Below are 21932 nucleotides of genomic sequence, written 5' to 3' on the forward strand. Positions count from 1 at the left end.
GATCTCAAGTTCTGAAGTGATTTCTTCATATGTTTGAAGGTTTGGATTTCAAAATGTAAAAAATACCAGATTCCACTGCTTGTTTCATGTTTTTACTGGCATAGATATAAAAATATAGACCAGGCTGGTAAAAAAAGGCCTGTTTGTAATCTTACATGCGACTCCCACCACACATAAAAGAAAGAGATCAAAGAGAGACCCGGTTGCTAATGCTGAACTTTATTGCTTTTTCTCCATAGGTAACCATGTAATCGAGAGGATACTGGGATATTTCCCAACCTTATGATGCCTGAATCTGGGCCAGTCCAACGCCATTGGAGACATAGCCATGAGGCTTATCCCAGTGGAATCCTATGCTCGTGATGTAGGAGCCTGAATAGCGCCCACTTATGTAGCGCAGAACGGTGTTGCTGTGGAGTGGGAAGAGGTTAAAGCAAGAGCCAGAGGGCTGGCCGAAACGGAACATACGGCCCTGGTTGGTCAGGAAAATCAGCTCATTAATGTAGGTACTGTACTTCCCGGAAGCTTGTGTGATGTGTTCACCATAGTTGAGAGTGACCTCCAGGTAAGAACTTGAGGTGCTGCCGTACACCTGGCTCCACCTGCTTCCAAACCGTATTTGGATTCTGGAAAAAGAGCAAGACAAAGAACAGAAAACATTATTGTCTCTCCAGCATAGAAAATGTACAGAGCTCATAGCTAAACAAGTGGCCTATGAGCGCTTTCTGAAAATTTACAAAATATCACCAGATAGGAGGTCAGCTTTTTTATAGTCACTTATTATTAAAAACATTGAACTCACCGTGAGGTCAAAGCTCAGACAGACCAGGAAGAGAGGACCAAGAGTAATGAAAATTACAGGCACTGAATCAAAGCTCTAGCCCCTCGTCCTCCTTTCTCTTCACAGTCTTTACTATATCAGGGACTGGCGAGCAGGTAAAGTTGTTTTAGGGTTGGGAGTAATGTACTAGTACTACCCACCCTTAAATTGTAATGAGAACAAAACAAAACAAAATTTCATTTTGAAACAGATTACAAAGTACCAGTTTCATAATCATTATGAGACATTGTCTCAGCATATAGCCTGTAGTTAGATATGAATGTAAAGTGGAAGCATGAATATTAGTGGACAAGGTCAGTGCAAGGATAGCAAACATTATATGTTACAGGGCTGGCTGCCTCCATAATGATTAGGGCTGTGTTCAAGTCTCTTGGAAGTAGGTTCCACTTTGGTATTTCCAAAGAGCAATATTACCCATCAACCTACACCTTTTCAGGTTTTTGTGCATAAGTCCTGCTTTGCAGTGCAGTACTTGGTGAACAGCACCACACTGGCCTTAGGTATTTTTTTTATAACAAATCTATGGTTGTGCTTATTTACTGGGCACCCTTGTGCAATGAATTAAAGCAGCTTTTTTTTATCATGATCTGTTACCTCTGGTACATCCATAGGTCAACCAGAGGAAGAGAATGTTCCTATATCAAATCCATGATCCAAGTAACAATAATAAAAGAAACTAACACAATAATAAAGTAAGGCAGGGCAGTAATTAGAAAGAGTGTTTACCTTGAATCCAAAGCCTAACAGGTGTACAAAAAACGTCTTGACACCAAACACAATGTTCTTAGTGAAGGGCAGTCCTGTGCAATATGTAATAGATCACCTGCCCTTGGTTGACATCTTAGACCAAACTCTCCCATTCTTATGAATCCAGACATTTTTTACAGCATGTGTTGGGGAATGGACATATGTGCTCATCCTCAGATTAACAGGTACTAATACATAGTTCAACCAGCTCAAGGACATCTTTCCAAATATCTTTGCTGATTTGCACTTCCATAGTGTTACACCATCTTTCTCTCATCAAGCTCACGCCTAACAGACTTGTATCCATACATGCTCCCTAGCATGAGTCGAAACCCCCTGAGATGCCAGGAAATCTCTCTCCAATTGGATGGAGGATGGTTCCAAAAAATTCTAAAATTTTTTGATGCAAGTCCTTTTCATCCACTCTCTCCCTCTGAAATTTCAATTACCTTTTAGTTATTCCTTCTGCTGCGATTCTCAAGGTCCTCCATTTCCTGTTGATATTTTGAGTGAAGGGAATCTGCTGCTTTTGCACTTTTTCACCTTTTTCCAGTGCCATCTACACCTGCACTACTCAGAAATGGACTACTTCTCATTCATATAGACTGCCTACCCTCTACCTGATGAAATTGGCCTGTATTTCTCAAAAAGCTTTCAGTAACTTACCCATGTAACCGTGCATCTCCTCCTTCAAAAACATTACAGCATTAGTCTGGAAAATAGCAGTGATTCTCACAATACTTGATTTCCAGCCTTGTTATCCAAGAATGTGAGGGTAGCCTTGCACTGTTCACACACCCCTAAATTCAGAGCTGTCCATACCATTGCTCTCTGAGAGATTATGTTTGCTCCCATTCTCTGGTACCTCCTTCTGCCTTACACCCATGACTCTGAACTGCTGATAATTGCCTTGCAATGCTTCTTCATTCCAGATCTCCCAATACAGGTGAACTCCTAGCCCAAGATCTCCAATGTTCTTATAATTTAATAGAGCTTCAGTAGCTGTGCGAACACAGGGGTACCTTGCTCACACATTGGAGAGGAGGGGAGACACTGAGAAGATTGTAGGGAAGATCAAGTGGAGAAAGTGTAAAGTAAAGTTCTCAAGCCTCAAATTTGTACTGCACCACCACTGCAAGGGACTTTTATTGTCATACTTATTGTCAGACTGGAGCTTGCCTGGGTGGCAAATGTGGATTATGGCCTTTTCTCTCCAGACTCTACTTTAGGGCTGTTCACTTCTGTTATCTTGAAGGGTTTCCTGCAGTCAGGTGTGATCAGGAATGTCCGCTCCTCCAGTAACTTAGGTGTGGCCTAAGTTATTTAGCATTTATGCTTCTAATATTCAGATTTTTTTCTTTGCTGTATACAGCTATCTAATTTAAGTTTACTTTGGTAAGATTTAACAAATTGTTTGATGGACATTCAATGTAATCCACGGTTTTTTGGTGGACAGAAGAATTAATTGTGTGAAGTGTGTTGTGGCAGAACCACTGTTCGTTTAATGACAAAGTCGATTGAGAGGCATATTCTCAATCCTCTGTGCAGATTAAAATTATATATTTGCTCAACTTTGTTCTAGAATTGTTGGAGACAGAAAGAACAACAGAAGAAGAACTTCCTGGGTGATGTGGAGGTGAGAATGCAGACACAAACCTTCAAGTCAAAGCTAAAATAAACTTAATTGCCTTTCCTCCATCCCTAGAGTATCTAACGGAGGTATTAGGTAAAACACTAGAAAATGAATGTCTTTGGAAAAGTAAAGCAGTAACAGAATTTTTGTTAATTGGTCCGATGGTGGCATTTGTTAGATCTGAGGATAAGCGATAGAGCCAAGGTTTACACATGGATTTCCTATAGACCTGTGGTTGGACAGGCAGAACATTATGAAATACTTAGAAATCTAATAGCTGCTGATTGGCCCTTTAGAGAGGAGACTTCTAATCTGCTTTGAAAATCTGTTCTCTATCAATTAGACAATAAGGATGCAATAATATTCTATGGGATTACCAACCTCTGCTCAAGACCATGGCAGAAATAATGTCCCTTGGTGATCAAGTGATTTTCAGTAAGGAGAAATGACAGCAACCCATTTTAGCCTGGACCAAGAAAATGAATAACTCGGGATCCCACAACACAAACCACCAGCTTGACACCATGTACAAGGGCAGCCAAGGGAATAATATGCTCCACCTCTACTAATATCTGCCTTAACAAAGGGAACTGTAGACTCATGTTTCTAAGACAAAAAAAAGTTCCGACCCAATTGTTTTGGTAATTGATTGATGATTCCCAAGTAAGCAAACCTTAAATGCCACTTAATCATACAACAAAGATCAAGCAACATTTTTGAGGATGAAAGTTGGAGTGGAGATGGTTCCATTGTGTATTTTTAGAAGTGGGATAGTGGTTTAAAAACATGGCTCTTACCCTAAGATGTAACTGGTGCTCTCACGGATTCGCAGGCCTGTGATTGGCCCATACGAGTGCTCACCAGAGGTAGTGAACGCAACACCAGATCCTCCTCCAAACTCCCCGCTGAATGAAGACAGGCGAGTCTTGACTGAAAGACAAACAGGAATAAAAGAGTTAACAGGTGTTAGCAGCCTTACCTCCTAAAGTTTTAGCACCACATAAGCGGAGGTAAAATTGCATCACGGGACTGACACAATATTTTACCACTGAAGAGACATTCAAATAGCCTTAACAAATCCATTTGGTCTGACCTTTCCTAGTATTCACTCCCTTTGGAGTAGGTCTGTAATAATGTTAAGTTGAGGAGCACTGCACTTCATTTACTCAAGGTCATGGTAAAAGAAGCTCTGCTGTTATTTTTCTCAATATTTCTCTTTGGTCCTAGACACCTTTTCCCCTTTAAAAACAGCCTGTCTGGTGCTTTGCTTCACTGGGTTCCTGCACCTTCAAGAGGCCACATGAGGCTATCTGTGGGTGATAGTTGTCATCTTTTCTGGCACAGGTCACCGAGATGAAGTGGTGGGGTCAGTCCCACTGCAAGTACCTGGAGATAGAGAAGGTCTGTAGAGGGCTGTACGAACCTGGAGATGAGCACTGCAGTGACATGGATGGAAGCACGCGCTACATGTTTCTGAAGCAACTTAGCATTGCAGAAGACTGAAGGAATGGAGCTGTTATAGGAGACCTAAGGAAGGGAAGACCTGATAGAACCTACAGAGAGGGAAGCCCTGCAAGAACCTAGAGTGAAGAGCACCCTGCAGTCAAAAGTGAAGGAAAGCCTGCATGAAGAGAGAGTGAAGGAAACCCTGAAAGAACCTAGAGTGAAGGAAACCCTGCAAGAACCTAGAGTGAAGGAAACTCTGCAAGAACCTAGAGTGAAGGAAACCCTGCATGAAGAGCGAATGAAGGAACCCCTGCAAGAACCTAGAGGGAAGGAAACCCTGCAGAACTAGAGTGAAGGAAACCCTGCATGAAGAGAGAGTGAAGAAAACTCTTCAAGAACCTAGAGTGAAGTGAGAGTGAAGGAAACCCTGCAAGAACCTAGAGTGAAGGAAACTCTGTGAGGGTAGCCCTGCAACAACCTAAAGAGAGGGAAAACATGCAAAATGTAGAGACAGGAAAGGCCTGACAGAACCTCGGGAAAGAAAACCCGCAAAGCCTAGAGCGAGACGGAAACCTTGCCATGAGAGAGGGAAACCCTGTAAAATCCTAGAACAAAGAAACCCTGGTAAGACCCTTGACAGGCAGAAACCTTCTGAGGTAAGCGTGCAAGAACCGAGAGAGAGAAGGATGCCATGCACAACATTACAGGAAGGAGGTATGACAGGATCCTGCATGGAGGCACACAGTGTAAGAGATAAGAAGGAAGGAAGAAAAAAGAGCAAGGTGATAAGAGTAAGGTAATAAAATGGAAAGAATAGTGAAACCGAAAAAAGAGACCATTGAATGGGGACATAGACAGAAAGGCAGCTATCACTGGTATGTCATTGCTTCTTATACCCAGCCTGGCATCAAGTGGGTATCCCTGGCACTTGTTGCCCATCACTAACATCTTATTAGTACACCTAACATGTGACCTTGTTGCGTGGGAATGGGCAGTGTCGCTAGACATAGGGCTGAGGGGGGGCAGCAACACCCCCACATAACCTTTAAAAGTAACAATAAAGAGACCTTGTGTTGTAGCGTCTTATGTCATTTCAAAGACAGACTTGAACGGAGGGTCGCTTGGCAACCAATTATCTTCCGGTCATACTACCGGAAGCTGTAGCAGCGTTCTAGCCCTCGCCAGCCTCTATTTCCTATTTAAAGCGGCGCAGGGCGCAGATGTGCGCTGTGGTGCGTCGGCGGCACGCCGAAGGCGTGCCAAAGGCAAACCCGCCTGTGCCTGTCTGCACCTAAACGCTGCCTGCTGCCCGGACCCCTGCCTGTTTCCTCCGAGACGTAATCACCATCCAGTCTACAGAAACTTTATGAATACAGGGTATCATGGCACGGTTAAAATATTCTAGTATCGAACTGAAAAGCCTAAATAAATTATATCTAGAACCTACTGAAAAACAAATAGCAGACATACATAGAAATCCAGAAATTGCATGTTTAATCAGACCCGTTAATATAAACTAACCCCTAAGTGCCCTTAGTCATTACAAATCTACTACATCTAACCTAGGGGACGATTATGATGGCGGTTTTCCCGCATCCTCCGGGCCGGCGGAAGCCACCGCCGGCCCGGAGGATGCGGGAAAACCTCAGCGGACTGAAAAAGACCCCCCGCCAGATTAGGATGGCTGGGGGATCGTTTTTCAGTCTGCAGCTTTTATGCCGCGGTCGCCTCCCGTCCGCGGCGGAAAAGCAATAACATGGCTGGCGGTGTGTCCAGCCATATTAGGATGACTGGAGTAACATGCCTTTACACGGTGGCATTCCCGCCGTGCAAAGGCATACGGAGTTTTGTTTCGGGGCCCGTTGCGGGCCCCCAGGGGTGAAGGGGGGGGTGGGGGTGCACACGGGGGGTACCTATGGTACCCCCCTGCATTTGCGTGCACAAAGCAGCAGGCACCGCGCGGTGCCTGCCGCTTTGTGCATGCAAATGCACAACTTAAATTTTTAACATTGCGGCGGGTGCTGCTTCAGGCAGCACCCGCCGCAATGTTAAAAATACAGGATGTGACCGCCAGGTTGGCGGTCACATCCTAATTTGCACGGAGGGACCGCCACTGCCCCTGCGGACGGTCCCTCCTACTCTATGGTGGCGGACGGACTAAGGTCCGTCCGCCATCATAATCGGCCCCTTAGTTAGGGCTATTTATTTGAACACCCATTCTGTCCCTTGGATTTGGAGTCTCCTAGATTGTATAGCTCCCGATATTTGTTTTATTACAGAGACTTGGCTCCATGAAGATGCATCCCCTGATGTGTACACTGCCTTTCCGTCACAGTACAAGATAACTAGGTTGGATAGGAAAGAGAAAAGAGGAGGAGGCTTGCTGGTAGCCTCCATTGAGGATTTAAACATCATAACTTTAGAAACCATAATCTCGAATCACATAGAACTATGTATTTTCAAGATAGATGGCCTATCAAATGGCACCTGGAGAGGGGCCCTAATCTACAGACTCCTGGACCCAAAGAGGATTTCTCTGAAATATTGCTTGAGACCATTGCTCCCCACATTCTGTCTTCCGATAATTTTCTTCTAATCGGAGATTTCAACTATCATGCCGAGATTTTATCAAACACAGATACCGATCAACTGATCTCAAACATGAACTCGCTTGGACTGTACCAACTGGTCACAGGCCCTACCCATAATGATAATGCCGGCCATACACTTGACCTTTTTTTCACCAACTTTTTAGGTATCACAATAGAACCCCCACTCCCTCTACTATGGCCAGACCATTACGTGTTAAAATTTGCCTTCTCTACCAATATGACCAAAACTGACCACAGAAACTAACTAATATAACGAAGATCTTGGAGGAAAGTCACTCAATCTCACTTTTCTAAACACTTTCGTCTAGACCACCCAGACCAAGAAGTCAGTGTAAATCAAACAGCACATGACCTTGACAAAGCAATCACGATGGCGTTAGACAAAATAGCCCCCCTTACCCAGATTAAAATCAAGCCCAGAATCGCTCCCTGGTTCACATATCAACTAAAGACCACCAAGTCCCTGTGTCGAACCGTGGAACGAAAATGGCGAAAGAGCAAAAACATGGATGATCTCAAAATTTACAATAAAATTCATCACAGTTTTATAAACGACATCAAATCGGCAAAAAAACTATTTCTGTTAAATCAGATAAATCAGGCAGAACATTCTTGTAAAGAACACTATCAGATCTTGAAAGAATTTACAACCCCTACTAACCAGCCACTGATTCCTAATTCCCAGGAATGGACGGACTCGCTTTCAGAATTCTTTGAAGATAAAATGTTAGCCAATCACTGCTCTTTTCCATCACAACATAACAATTCTTATTCTGACGATGTGCCCAGCCTGTCTTCTGACCCTCTGCATATTCTAAATGATTTTGTCAAGTGTGACATAAAATCGGTCACTACTGTCATGCTAAGGATAAAGTCAGGCTCACCTACAGACCCAGTACCTCCATAATTTTCCCTACTATTGCACCTGTGTTATTAGAAAACCTAACAAATCTATTCAATAAATCTCTTTCGGAGGCTGTTTTCCCTAAAATATGGAAAGCTGCCAGGGTCAGACCTATTCTGAAAAAAACAACAGCAGATCCAAATGTACTTCAAAACTATCGTCCCATATCCCTTCTCCCCTATTAGGGCAAAATGTTGGAATCTCTCATATATCAACAACTAGTGGCCCACCTTGAGACCCACGGACTGCTTGACCCCTCACAGTCTGGTTTTGGAGTGGCACACTGTACCGAAATGGCACTGGTCAAAGTAATGGATAATATCAGGTTGGCTCTGGACAAACATCAGTCAGTTTTTCTAGTCCAGCTCAAACTATCTGCCGTCTTCGACACCATCTGCCACAGCATCTTAGAACATCGGCTGTGGGAGATTGGTGTCAGGGGAAATGCCCTTAAGTGGCTCCAAAGCTATCTAGCTGATCGAGTCACTGCAGTCCAAATATGTTTCAGATGAGAGAGCAGCTGCATTGCGGGTACCACAGGGCTCTATTTTAAGCCCGACCCTCTTCAATCTGTATATGACGCCACTGGCCAAGGTGATCAGACTCTATGGCTTTGACGTCATATCCTACGCGGATGACACACAGATTCTGGTCACCATTGGCCCAGACCCTGCAGAAACAAAGCAGCGTTTTAAAAAATGCATGTCCCACATCGACAGATGGATGCGTTCCAACTGCCTACAATTGAATGGAGGAAAGTCCGAGATCATGCTTTTTGGTAAGGCTCAGGAGCACTGGTCTCATGACTGGTGGCCCTCAAACCTCGGCCCCTGCCCAACTCCTAAATCAACAGTACGAAATTTAGGCGTCTATATGGACAATCAACTGTCTATGAAAAGTCAGATCAACCACATCACCGACAGTTGCTTTGGAGTGATGCGTAATCTACAAAAGGTTTTCAAATGGATTCCTATTGAAGCCAGGAAACCACTAGTCCAGGGATTAATAATAAACCGTATGGACTATGGAAATGCTCTACTGTTCTCAATCAACGAAAACCTGTTGAAAAGACTCCAAACTTTGCAGAATACGGTAGCTAGGCTGGTTCTCGACCTCGCGCCCAAATCTTCCTCTGCCCCTTGTCTAAGATCATTACATTGGCTTCCAGTAAAGAAGCAAATTCTTTTTAAGACCCTCTGTCTGATTCACAAGTACATGTATGGAAGGGTGCCTAAATACTGGTCCAATAAACTACACTGGTACCAGCCTAGCCGGGTACTCAGATCCAGCAACACTTCGTTGCTTACCCCCCTAAGAATTCACATTGCCAGAGCAGGAGGACGGTCTTTCTCCTTTCTTACTCCGGCATTATGGAATAAAATCCCTGCCTACCTACGTACCATCCCCGATCATTACCGTTTCCGTAAACAGCTGAAGTTATGGTTATTTGATGGTTAAGCCAGTATCTAATCAAAGCCGTCTGCAAGCGCCATGAGACTCTCGAGTGATGTGCTGCACTTTACAAATGTCCCTGATGATAAAGACTGACTATCACACGTCAGATAGCTTCTTCTGACCAGTTGCTGGTAATTATTTTACCACTTTTTCTGGCTCAAAAGTGCAGGCACTTTGTAACTTGACCCTATCGGCACTGGGAGTAAAAGAGCGTGTTAAAGGTGAAGGCTCAAAAAAGTATTTCCAAAAAAGTAACAGCAACATTGCAATGCTGTGTGGCTCATTATGAGACCACTCATATGGAGGAGGTAACAGGAATCACAGTAAATAAAGCTTTGGTTTTGCAGGTGTGCTGTCACCTACCCACCCTGCAGTCTACACCTTGTAATGATTGATAACATGGTATTAACACTTTTACCCCTGTTCAGAGCTTCAAAACACAGACTGTGCGGTCATTACACATACAAATTCTGCCAGGATTAATGTGACAAAGGTTGTGCTGGGTAAAAGTGTGATATTTTCTCCAAGTTGGAGTCCCGATGTAAGCACAAATAATAGGACTGTAACCCACATTACATATTCTAGTCTTATATTTGTTAATATATGCTCCTAAAGGCATTGCTAGACCTCACACAACCTCCCCGACACACTTAATGGGAATCCCTCATTAAGCAAACTTGCAATTTAAATAGCATTTGAGTGTTTCACAACCCTACATCTTTAGCACGTTGATGTTGCTGCCCAGCACCCCGACTCTTAAAAACATTCCATCACCATTGGGAGTGAGAATCACATTCTATCCAATTGTAAATGTAAATGTAAATGTAGTATACTTGTGCGCACAGCTGCCCCAGCAACGGGGCGTCCCGGCGCTGTATAACTCTGGGGAACCCGTCCTGGCTTTCCCTGTGGGATGGTCCCTTGCTGGGAGTCCCCAAGGTGGTCCTGGCTTTCCCTGTGGGATGGTCCCTTGCTGGGAGTCCCCAAGGTGGAGCCAGGCATCCCCGGAATTGGTGGGGCCGTTGTGGAGATTAGGCAAGCTAATGCCCAGAGTTGCCGAGTGGAACCCCTGATTAGAGTAAGCACCGAAGCGAGAATTATCGAGTCCGCTGACCAAGGTCCACGACCCTGCCGCGTCGGGAATTGAACCCTGGTCCCAGGCTGACTTCTGCTCTCAGGCCTGCCGCCTCTAACCAGTGAGCCACACTACTCCACTTTGGGGCAGTAGTGCATGTGAGTACGTAACACAACGACAAAATAGCATTTGGGACAAAGTTATTGGATTTCCTAAAATTGAAAAGCTGGTTTTGGTGACCAAAGACACATTACAAATCTGAATACTTTTTTGGGGTGCTTGAGTTTATTCAACCGGAAGGAAAAGTTGACATTGAGAACAAAATATTTTTCATTTTCAGAAGATGACAAGCTTATATGTGGGAACAAACATTTTGTGGGTCAATATTTTATTTTAAGCAGATATATTAAACGGTATTTCTTGGTGCAAACATTTCCAACCTGTAGTGACAGTTACTTCAAATCTGTGGAAATCATTTTGAACTACTAAAGGCAGAGCTACACCCAGATTTATTAAGCAGGGATAAAGACATACCCATACAGTGTCTACAATGCACAATATGAAACCAGAGAGCCTGGTATAAGTTCCCTCTTCAACAAGTTATGTGCTCCTAACCTCGGCAGTAACCAGGTAAGAAGATTACAATCATGAGAAATCATACGGACCTGCAGAGCTTCGAAGCTTCCAGCCTACTAAAAACCATAAAGTGCACATCTATCTATCACTGTATCTCATCCACCACGCTACTATGTTTCATAACTCGGTAACCGCACCTCAGTGGTCATATTGCACAACATAGAAACACTTCCCACAAAGGATCACAAAATAAAGACACCAACTGTCCAACCACACACCCTACATGGATTAGCTTGCTGACCATGTACTTATGTGCTTCAGTGCCCCACATAAAGGTAGTAAACTCTATATAAATGCAGAAGTACAAATATTTTATTACAACCTGCCTTCTTATCTTACATAATTACACAACGGTACCTTGAAATGCCTGAGGTCATGGTATGCACTGTACAAAAATCTCTCTTGACAGACTATACATTTACTCCAATTATAACCTATGCCACATGTATTGTGCTCATGAATTGCCACATAGTTCATTAATATAGCATTGTCATCAGGGATGGTGGGAGTCCATGATTGTTTCATGTTCAAAAGTTATGACTTCTAAAATTGCCTTTCAATGTAGTGATATAATCTGATGTTCATATGAAATGCTTCTGCATGTAGGAGAAATAAACTTTTGCTTTGCCCACCAGATCTTTAATGGTTTCCAGGAGTTCTAGCGTGGGATCCCACGCTAGAACTCCTAGAAACCATTAAAGATCTGGTGGGCAAAGCAAAAGAACAAAAGTGGATAACATCTAAGGAGGCGGAGTTCCTTGTGAATACCAACCCCATGACTCCGGCCTTCTACATTTTACCAAAAATACACAAGCCGACCCGGCCGCCTCCGGGTCTGCCAATTGTGTCAGGAATGCAAGCGGTTTTGGAGCCACTGTCACAGTTCGCCGACTATTTCCTTCGCGAATCTGTGATCACACAAAACTCCTTTGTTAGAGACACTATGGACATTCTCAATATATTGAACGACATGACATTTGATCCAGTAACGGAAATGCTAGTTACCATCGACATGGGAGTCACTATACTCATGTATCCCCCAAGATGCCGCACTTGTAGCCGCGGCCCAGGCATTAGCGAAACAGGAGTGGTTCTATGATGCCCCCCAGAGTTTTGTCTTACAATGCATAGAGTTGGCATTAACCAGAAACTTGTTCTGTTACAAAGATAACATGTTTCTTCAAGTAACAGGCACCTCGATGGGCGCTACCATGGCACCGAGCTTGGCCTGCATCTATGTCGGCCAGTTCGAGGAGCACGTCATCGATTCTAACACCAATCCTTTCAAAGGCCAGTTGCGCCTTTGGAAGAGATATATACTTATGACGTGCTCTGTGTCTGGACAGGAGATGAAGCGTCTCTCCTTGAATTTCTAAACTGGCTGAATATACAGGATCAGAGTCTCCGTTTCACTTGGACATACAGTAAAAGTAAAGCTATATACCTTGATTTGGACATTGAGGCCACAGAGAATGGCTTAAAAACTAGTGTCCATCAAAAACCCACCGACAGAAACTCCCTGCTGTCATATGAGTCAAACCATCCTAGGGCTCTGAGGGACAATCTGCCGGTGGGTCAGTTCCTTAGGTATCGCAGGAACTGTTCGTCCACTGCAGAATACAATGAACAGTCTGAAATCCTGAGTGAGAAGTTGAAGGCCAGGAAGTACCCCCAGAGAGTGATCAAACAAGCAAGAAAGAGAGCTCTGAATACGCCGAGAAGTGCCTTATTGGAGACCAATACAAGAAAGAAAGATGACTGCATCCCTGTCATCATGACATTTGATCCTCTTGCAACAAAAGTACGACAATCAATCAGGAAACATTGGTCGTTACTATCAAACAATGAATTCAAGATGCCCCCGCCACGTTTTGCTTTCAAGAGAGCTTGTAATTTGAAAGACAAGTTAGTACATACGAGAGTAAAACCACGAACGGATTCAAGGTAGAGTGCAATCCCCAAAGGCCACTATCCCTGTGGAAATTGTTCCGTATGCCCTCTGACTGTTAAAACATCGACCATAAAATTGCAATCTGGAAAAATATGGTCGTTGGGACAATTTAGCAATTGCAATACCACCAATGTGGTATACAGACTCCAATGTCAATGTTGTTTGGAAAACATTGGCTTAACCACACGCAAAATAAAACTGAGAATACAGGAGCACCTGAGTACTATCAGAGCGGGGAAGCTCACGACGAAGCTGGTACAACATTGCCACAGGAACAAACACACTTTTACATGGGTGGTATTGGAGAAAGTAACAGGAGATGCACAAACGGTAGAGAGAGTGTTAACAACAAAAGAAGCCAGATGGATCTGCAGGGAGAAAAGTGAACAAAGAGGATTGAACGAACTTCTAGAATGGAACAAGCTACATTGAAGCCAGCTCTGGTGTTCCTTTTCGTCTGTAGGGGTGTCTCATGAACTGGGTGGAGGTCAGTTCACCCTTTTCCCATATATTAGGTATATGCCTTGGGAGTGAGATGATAATATGAATTGTCTCTCTAGAGGTCTGGATTATACAATGAACAAATATGTATACTGTATCACCCTCTAGATAGGATAATATATACCAACCCAGATAATGCTCTAAACGCTAAGAGAATAACAACAGATGGTGCCATTGAGCATAGATAGGTCCATTGGTCAAGATAGATTGAGGAGAAGTCCGTGAAACCTGTGTAAAGTATAAAATTATCGATGTATACAAAAAAAATGTTGCCATTTTTTAATATAAATATAGAGTGCTGATACACTTGAGACTATAAATAAATGGTTAATACACAGAAAAGGATAATAACACACTTTCAAATACTCGGAGATTGTTAGGAATACTGGAAGACGTGATCTCGCGAGATCATCTGAGTATTCAGCAATCTAAACAGTGTGTAATGTGACTTAGCCCGATCTAAGATGGCCGCTTAATATCGCGAGATCAGCCTAACCAATCAGCTCTTACAAGGATGTAAATAGAGAACAGCCGAGTGGCAACTTGTTCGAGGGACGAGAGAAAGCCGGCGAAACTCCTCATATCGGTAACGTTCATGGAGAGGGCTAAGGGAAGGGGTGTGAAATGATTAAAAAATACAGGGATTTAGAGACAGGCTGACTGAGAAATGCTCATGAAACTCTTATGTTGTTATGGTATTTTTCAGTTACAAATTACGGAAGGAGGTACCACGTGACTCACGAAAGGAGTTAACTGGAATTTGTTTTTATCACCTCTCGGCTGGTAGGAGAGATATCTGCTGACAGAGGGTAAATATGACGGCAGGTGTGCGTTCTGTGCAGTGGGGCTATTTGAATATGCACGTTGAGCAGTAAAGTAAAACTCGTTTTCAATTTTATTATGTCTTTGATAACAGTGTTTGCAACCCTGGTGTCCAATGCAGTGGCGTAAAAAGTATATGCCCTGAAGAAATTGCCTGAAAAGTACCTAGGCAATGAAACATGTTGGCAAGTAGAAAGTGGCTCTATAGGTAGTAGCCATATTCACTTTTTTAATGTCCGCAAACAGCATAAAGGAACAAGAATAAAGTTGTCTGTTCGTGCTGTATGCGCTTTTATGTTATATGTTATATGTTGTGTGACATCACTATTTGTGTTATTTGTATCGTTTCCACTGCACTCATCACTGTTAACACAGTTGTTTTCATTTGGACACCATTTCTATAGACACGATAGCACCAATGATGATAACAGGGCCGCCCTGGTGAGTACCTACCAGGGGTCCCATTGGTGGTGCGCCCGTGAGGTGCTATTGTGCTCGCTCACAATTTTTTCCATCACATGTTGGTGTGGGTTGTTCTACTGTTTTGGATAAGGAGACGGGCTTTTTAAGATGGACTATTGACTGGTGTATCCCCTACCCTGCATATAAAAAGTGGGAGGTTTTTGTAAGTGACTGTGACATGAGATACCCAAGCTCGATGAAAAATTGATTGCCCTAGACCTAGGTCATTATCGGAGTTGTGACTTCTTGAGTGGAGGGCGACCTAGGCCTATATTTCCCTCTTAGCTCCAGTGTTGGTGTGTATCTTATGAATAAGACACAGGGCTTTGAACTCTGACCTTTGCCGGATCGGGAGCCAGTGCAGTGACCTCATAGCAGCAGAAGTAGTGTGTCCTTAACCACTTCAGCGCTAATGACAAGGGTAACTCGTCATGGACTTTCCATTGATTTCAATGGAAAGTCAATGGAAGCTCATCAGGTGCCTTAGCAGCCAAGTGGTTAAGAGATGTAGTAACCGAGCAGCAGCGTTTTGCATAGATTGCAGATTTAGCCTCTCAGCTTTATCAATGCCTATATATAGCGCATTGCAGTATCGAGCCGCGAGAGGGCGAGGGAAACTACCACAGATTTCTTTAAATCCTGTGGTATAAAAGGGAATATCTTCCTGAGAAGCTTCAATATGAAGAAACAGGAAGAGGTCACGTTATTGATCTGGGCCGAAAAATGTTGCTGGTCGTCAAAAATAACCCCAAGGTTCTTGACTTTATTGGATGGAACCGGACATTGACCTTCCTTTGCCGGCCACCATGTAGCGTTCCATAGGGACGGCCCGCTGCCAAATTCCATCACCTCGGTCTTATCAGTATTGATCTTCAGATAGTTACGATTCATCCAGCTCATGATATGGGTCATGCAGGCATGACATTTTACAGCATTGTCCTCAAACTGTGTGGATACGGAGACGACAATCTGTGAGTCGCCAGAATAAGAAACTAACGAGAAACCATGCTCTTTTATAAGTTCAGCAAGTGGAGCAACGTATACATTGAACAGTGTGGGTGATAGTGCAGACCCCTGTGGCACACCACACAGTATGCAAAAAGCTTTGGATTGCATATTATCCCAATGTATACCTTGCTGTCTAGAGGCCAGGAAAGAAGAGAGTGGGCAGAGTCAGCTTCCCAATTCCCACGGCCCTCAGACGCCTTACTAACACTGTGTGATTCACGGTGTCAAATGCAGCCGAGAGGTCTAAAAGAATGAGGATGGCTCTGCCCCCTCCATCCACCTGTCTGCGAATTTCCTCAGTTGCCATGGTTAGAGTGGTCTCAGTCGAGTGACAAGACTAGAAGCCATGCTGGCTGTAATCTAGACAGTTGTTAGTGTCTAGATATCGCATTAGCTCCTGATTTATCGACTTCTTGAGGATGTTAGCTGTGACTGGCAGACAGGAGATAGTTCGATAGTTCTTCACGTCTGTGGGGTCTAGAGTAGTTTTTTAAAAAATGGTTCTTATGCAGGCTGTTTTCCATACCGACGGGTATATTTCCGAGTCAAGCACTTTTAAGGAGATGGGTTAAATATGTACTAATCGGCCCAGAGACCAAGTGTATGATCGTTGGCGGGCACGGTTCATGGGGGAACCAGATTTGATGGAGAGTAACATTTTCAGGTGAGGGTGCTAAAACTTGCTAATCACCTGTGAGGTGCTGTTTCCTCCAGTGTTGCAGAATGCTTGGTCAGGTTTAAATGTACTTACCTGTTGGGGTTGAGATAGCACTCAGACGGTTTTAAAAAGTTCCGTAGAGGAGTTTTTGGATGCCTCAATTCTTGCGGTATAGTATTGTTTTTTGGCTTTGATGATGTACGGTCAGGTTATTTGAAAAGTGTACTTTAATTTAGGGGTGTGTGAAATTTGTGTAACTTGCTTTTGAACACTTTCAGAAAATTTGGGCAAAAGTTCACAAAATGTAAATCAGTCATTTTGTGCTATATTTTGACAAAATGTGTTCTTGTGCTACTTTTTGATGTGAGGATGCATTTTGCGGCAAAAAATATATATATATACAAGGCACCATCCACATTTGGTTCCCTGCTCCTGTCTCCCCTATGGAGACAGAGTTGTTTTCTGCAGTTAACCAGAGTAAAAAGAGCTCGCTCTGGGGGCCGGCGTTTTTCAGTGCAAGTGGCGGCACTGTGGAACTCCCTGCCCTTTAAGATTCGTTCGGAGCCTAACATTCTGCACTTTAGGAAACTCCTGAAGACGTATTTGTTTCCTGTGTAGACACTGAGTCTGAGCTTTCCCTTCCTTGTTCTGTTCTGCGCCGGGATGCCCCTGGGTAACTGAGCGCGCTACAAATTTCATATAATAATAATAATAATAATAATAATATTCAGTTCATCTAAAACAGCACATTTGCCATCTCATGATCTCAACATCTATTATGGTACATGACCGATTGAGCAAGAACCCCTCACAATCTGCTTTCAATATCAGTGGTCCCCTCTACTGTCTCATTATTTTCACATAACTCCAAACTGGCATTGTTATTTGTTTCCCTATGGCTTTTGATGTCTGATAGCTTTATCTGTTTAGGTGCCCTCATGTCATCAATCCTTCAAAAAAGTACTTTAAGAAATAGGAAGAGAGACTGGGCTTTGCTTCACCCACTTCAGTCTTTATTTTACCAGGTGTTTTTCATGGTTTCACGATTCATGGATGGACACTCTATCATTTCTTTGGCTTTTCATGGATGCCTTAATTTCCCATTTATGTTCTGAGTGGGATTTCGTGATAGGGATCATGTAGACATTTTGGTAGAGTTGAATCAGTCTGTTCTTTGATGTACTTACTTTCTTGACACAGAGCCAATTTAATTGATGTTTCATGGACATTTGGTTTAGGGAATTAGGGAATGAATGCTGTTTGAATGGATTCGACTTTCATCTAAACAGAATGCTACTCACTAATCACCATTTCATTCTATCTGTTTAGCTTTGTTGACATGATAACATGCTGTTGGAGTGGCAGTTTTTTTTTCATCACAAAGTCAAGGCATGCAGGCACACATGCTGACCTTTGCCAAAACTATCTACTAAGGAATACCAGCCTATGTACAACTCTCAAGTTCACACTTACAATGCAACTTCTTTGAGGGTATAGCTTTCTCTTGATAAAGCCGCCTGTTTAGGAAAGGAGCCCTAGGCATTGCTTGCATATTGTTCTAGCCCAAAATGCTGCTTAATTATTGTGTTTTTTCTTATATGGCATGTAGGGTCAATGCACACAATGTTGCCTAGTTCTTATCGAGCACTTAACCTAACTAAGAAAGAAGCAGACGTTTTGGCATTGCTATTGCTTGTCTGCTGTAGGGTGGTGCACTACACAGACAATAAGACTGGTTTAATAATAAATAAGGGTAAAGGTTGGCAAGGTGGAGGCAGAGGCCTTATTAGAGCACCTAGATGCACATGTACTTCCAGAGCACCAGCAGAGTCTGGAAGTGACACTATTGTGACATAGTTTATTGCTAACTAGTCAAAAACTACACACTACAATAAAATGGCCACCACTAGCTAGTATATCACTGGCTACGTAATGGAATAGCTGTTCCATTATTGGTGACTCCATGTTTATAAATAATCTACATGATCTTGGACAGTTAATTTTGTAGAGATGTGCCTCTGCTCCTTGTTTGATAATATTGGGATCACTAAGAAACAGGATGAAAACCAGTACTAACTGCAGTATGAATCACTGGGACTGCCCATATTTGAAACCCTATACTGCTCTTTGCCCCACGATATTGGCTCTGTGATGTGTGTGACCGACTCAAAGATCCTGGCCTGCCTGTCGACTAAACCCCTGCCCTCCAAAGAACAAGGCAGTGTAAGAGGAAACCAGTATACTTACTCTCAGAAGATAGCACTGGAGACATGAGCAGGGCGAAGGCCACGAGCGCGTACATTCTGTGGAGACAAGAAGAAGACCAGGGTTAGGCCGGGGCCAGTTCCACAGCACAGTGGCTCCAGGAACCTGCCTAGGGTGTGAAAGCAACTGTGGCACCCTCCACAAGACTCTTTGGGGGATTTATGATGGCCACTGTTAAGAGAATTTATGGTTATTGAAAGGGGTTGTAGGGTTAGGTGAAGTGTCTGGCACATTCCTGCTTTATCCTGCTCTCTTCCTTACAGACTAGTTAGAGACCCTTTACCTCCTACCTTCTTCATGTTAGTATTTAGGGCAGTAGGTTTAGCTATTTAGGTCACCTTTGGTAGCAGAGTGACTGGAAGTAAGTTTGCCCGGGTAGGACAGGTTATAGGCTGCAATGAGATGAGGAGTCGCTATTTGGTTTGCAGACCTATCCTAATCAGTAGCTTTTTGCACTTTATTTATGGGTGTGTGGTACTTAGTGCTATCTTGCCTGATATTGCCCATTAATTAGGAGAGTGGGTGATGGAATGATGCTTTCGGCCTGATTCACTATAGTAAGTACAAATGTTTAGGTTTACTCGTGTGTAGATTGTTTACTACACCTAGGTGTAAGTCTATACTTTTTTGCTATTCACCATTTCCAAGTGTAGATTTGCACCTGAATGTAGACTTACATATCTCCAGACCCTCAGTTCAGTGGTTGGCGACATTAAAAACTGAATTTACTGGCGGGACCGGGGCTGCCTTATGCTTTCTCATTTGTTTGAGGAGGGAAACTGCTCTCCTTCCCCTAATTTTCCTGGGCCTTCCAGCTTCATCCCGCTGAGGAATTCCAGTACTTGCAGCTTAAACACTGGGCTCTTCAACCGCAGGTACCGCAGTCCACCACCAGGGATTTACTTCCCATTGAGAAATGTGCCCAGTCCGGGGCTTCTTTAAAGGGAACCATCTCCTTCCTGTACTCCCTCATACAGGTGCGGGGTTCCGCACACACCCTGTGACACCAAAGGTTCTGGGATGCACTCTTGGACACCCCACTACAGAAGAAACAATGGTCCTCACTATATAGGGATATTCCCAAGTTTAATGGCTCTATGTTTTTAAGGGAGGCCCACTATAATATTATGTACGAATGGTACCTATACCCCCAGAGGCTTCACACCATCTTCCCTAACGCTTCGGACAGGGGCTGGAGGGGATGCGGGCAGCTGGGTGACTTTAGGCACATCTTGTGGGATTTCCCCCACATCAAGCCCTTCTGGAAGAAGGTTCTAGCACAAATCAAACAGATCTTGGGTTACCCGCTTCCAGACACGCTAGAACACACAGTCCTGGGGATCAGCAGGGATCCCAATCTGAAGCACCAGACGCAAGGGGACCGCTCATTAATGTGGCTCTGCCTCCGGGCGGCCAAGATAGCCATAGCGGCAGCTTGGAAGAAAGCAGAGACCCCTTCCCTCACACAATGGCAAGCCAGATAGTGGCGGGCATTGATGATGGAGAGAATGGCAGACATTGTAGAGGACGCCCGTAAGAGATTTGATTATGGGTGGGGCCCCCTGGCAGAATGCTTATCTGGGGCATTGCCCCTGTTTGCATATGGTCCGAGGCTACGAGCACTCCATCTCTTTCATATCTAGTACTGCCATTGGCTCTCTCGAGGAGCGGAAAGGACTTCAAGGACAGAGGGGATCTCTTCTCCCAGGACAGTGACCTTCAACAGCAACTGTAGGTGATGTTTCTTTATTAACCGTGACACCTTAGTTTAAGTTCTCATCTTTTTATGTTCTACGGGCGGGAAAGGTTGACCGATAAGGTTATTTTATTAGGAAAACGCCAATTCCCAGTCCACAAACTGTATATGATCTGTTAGCACCCTGTACTGTTCGGCTGACATTATGTATTGGGGTCTCCTTCCCCTATATATTGTTCTGCATTTCTGTGTATGCCTATATCTTTGAAACCAATAAAAAGATATTTGACAAAAAAACAGATTTTACTATTATGAAGTTACTACTAGGTCGTTTTTGCACAAAGGCAGTGTTGTTGGCCACTGGGGCATTGAGCTTCCGAAGGGAGAGAGCAGGAAAAAATAATACATTTTATAAATTCTTGGGTATGTTACAAATATTATCATGTAAAATCAAAATGTAAATAAATGTAAACTAAATATTATAACACTACAGCTGATGCACTAAAAGGTTGCAGCGCATTAACCCATCAAATTAAATTTTCAATAGAAAATTAAATGGTTAAAGCATATTAATGTAATTTATCAATATTATTTTATCAACCTCATAAAATAACACCCACACTAGTATTTTAATATTTAATACAATTGTAGTCAATGTAATTAGAATGGTGTGTTTTTGTTTTAATTCAAATAATTGTATTTTTTAATTAAAAGTTTAATTTAATTATCTTGAAACATAAGCTAATCAATAATATAAAACAAATCTAAAGCATTTAATTTTAAATTTAACATTCCTAATAATATATATGCACTCACCGTCACTATCATTAGCCAAATAATCACTTTGATTTAACTGCTCCCCGTCCAGAGTGAGCAGGCTACTCTGGCAAAATTCGACATTTGAATGCTGATATTCTCCTCTGGCAGTTCAACTCCATCCCTCTAACAAGGAGAGGGTTTTCGGGAGCTTCGAGTACGGGTGAGAGTTCAGATAACTCAGCAAGTTCAGTGGGTTTACGATCTCTCAGAAGGCTAGGTTAAGGACAGCTGAAACTGCTAATAATAATCCTGTCATACTGTAGTGGATAAACGAGGCGTCCATCTTACCTGGTGCTGGGGGATCTTCACTCTCCTTGTAGAGATGCCAGGGGTGGGTTTGCTTCTGTCTCTCTCTGTTCCTCCATCTCTCCTTATATCCAGGCTCCCTGCTTTGAAGTCTG

General features: G+C 43.3%; 1 protein-coding gene across 1 annotated transcript; it reads right to left on the minus strand.

Annotated features, from left to right (window-relative positions):
- Positions 1-203: 203 nt before the first annotated feature.
- LOC144766825 (zymogen granule membrane protein 16-like) lies at positions 204-21920 on the minus strand. The gene is made up of 4 exons (XM_078650548.1): positions 21820-21920; positions 18999-19054; positions 4019-4151; positions 204-626 (listed from the first exon to the last, which is right to left on the minus strand). Exons 2-4 carry the CDS (start codon positions 19051-19053, stop codon positions 281-283), a joined length of 534 nt encoding a protein of 177 aa, XP_078506674.1. The 5' UTR covers position 19054; positions 21820-21920; the 3' UTR covers positions 204-280.
- Between the last annotated feature and the right edge of the window lie 12 nt (positions 21921-21932).

This window comes from Lissotriton helveticus, chromosome 7 (genome assembly GCF_964261635.1).
Source record: "Lissotriton helveticus chromosome 7, aLisHel1.1, whole genome shotgun sequence".
NCBI lineage: Eukaryota > Metazoa > Chordata > Amphibia > Caudata > Salamandridae > Lissotriton > Lissotriton helveticus.

Coding starts and splice junctions, on each gene's coding strand:
- LOC144766825 (XM_078650548.1), bottom strand. CDS start 19,053: ATGTACGCGCTCGTGGCCTTCGCCCTGCTCATGTCTCCAGTGCTATCT. Junction 4,152..18,998: donor TCCAGTGCTATCTTCTGAGA/GTAAGTATACTG, acceptor TTTGTCTTTCAG/TCAAGACTCGCCTGTCTTCA. Junction 627..4,018: donor AGCACCAGTTACATCTTAGG/GTAAGAGCCATG, acceptor CTCTTTTTCCAG/AATCCAAATACGGTTTGGAA.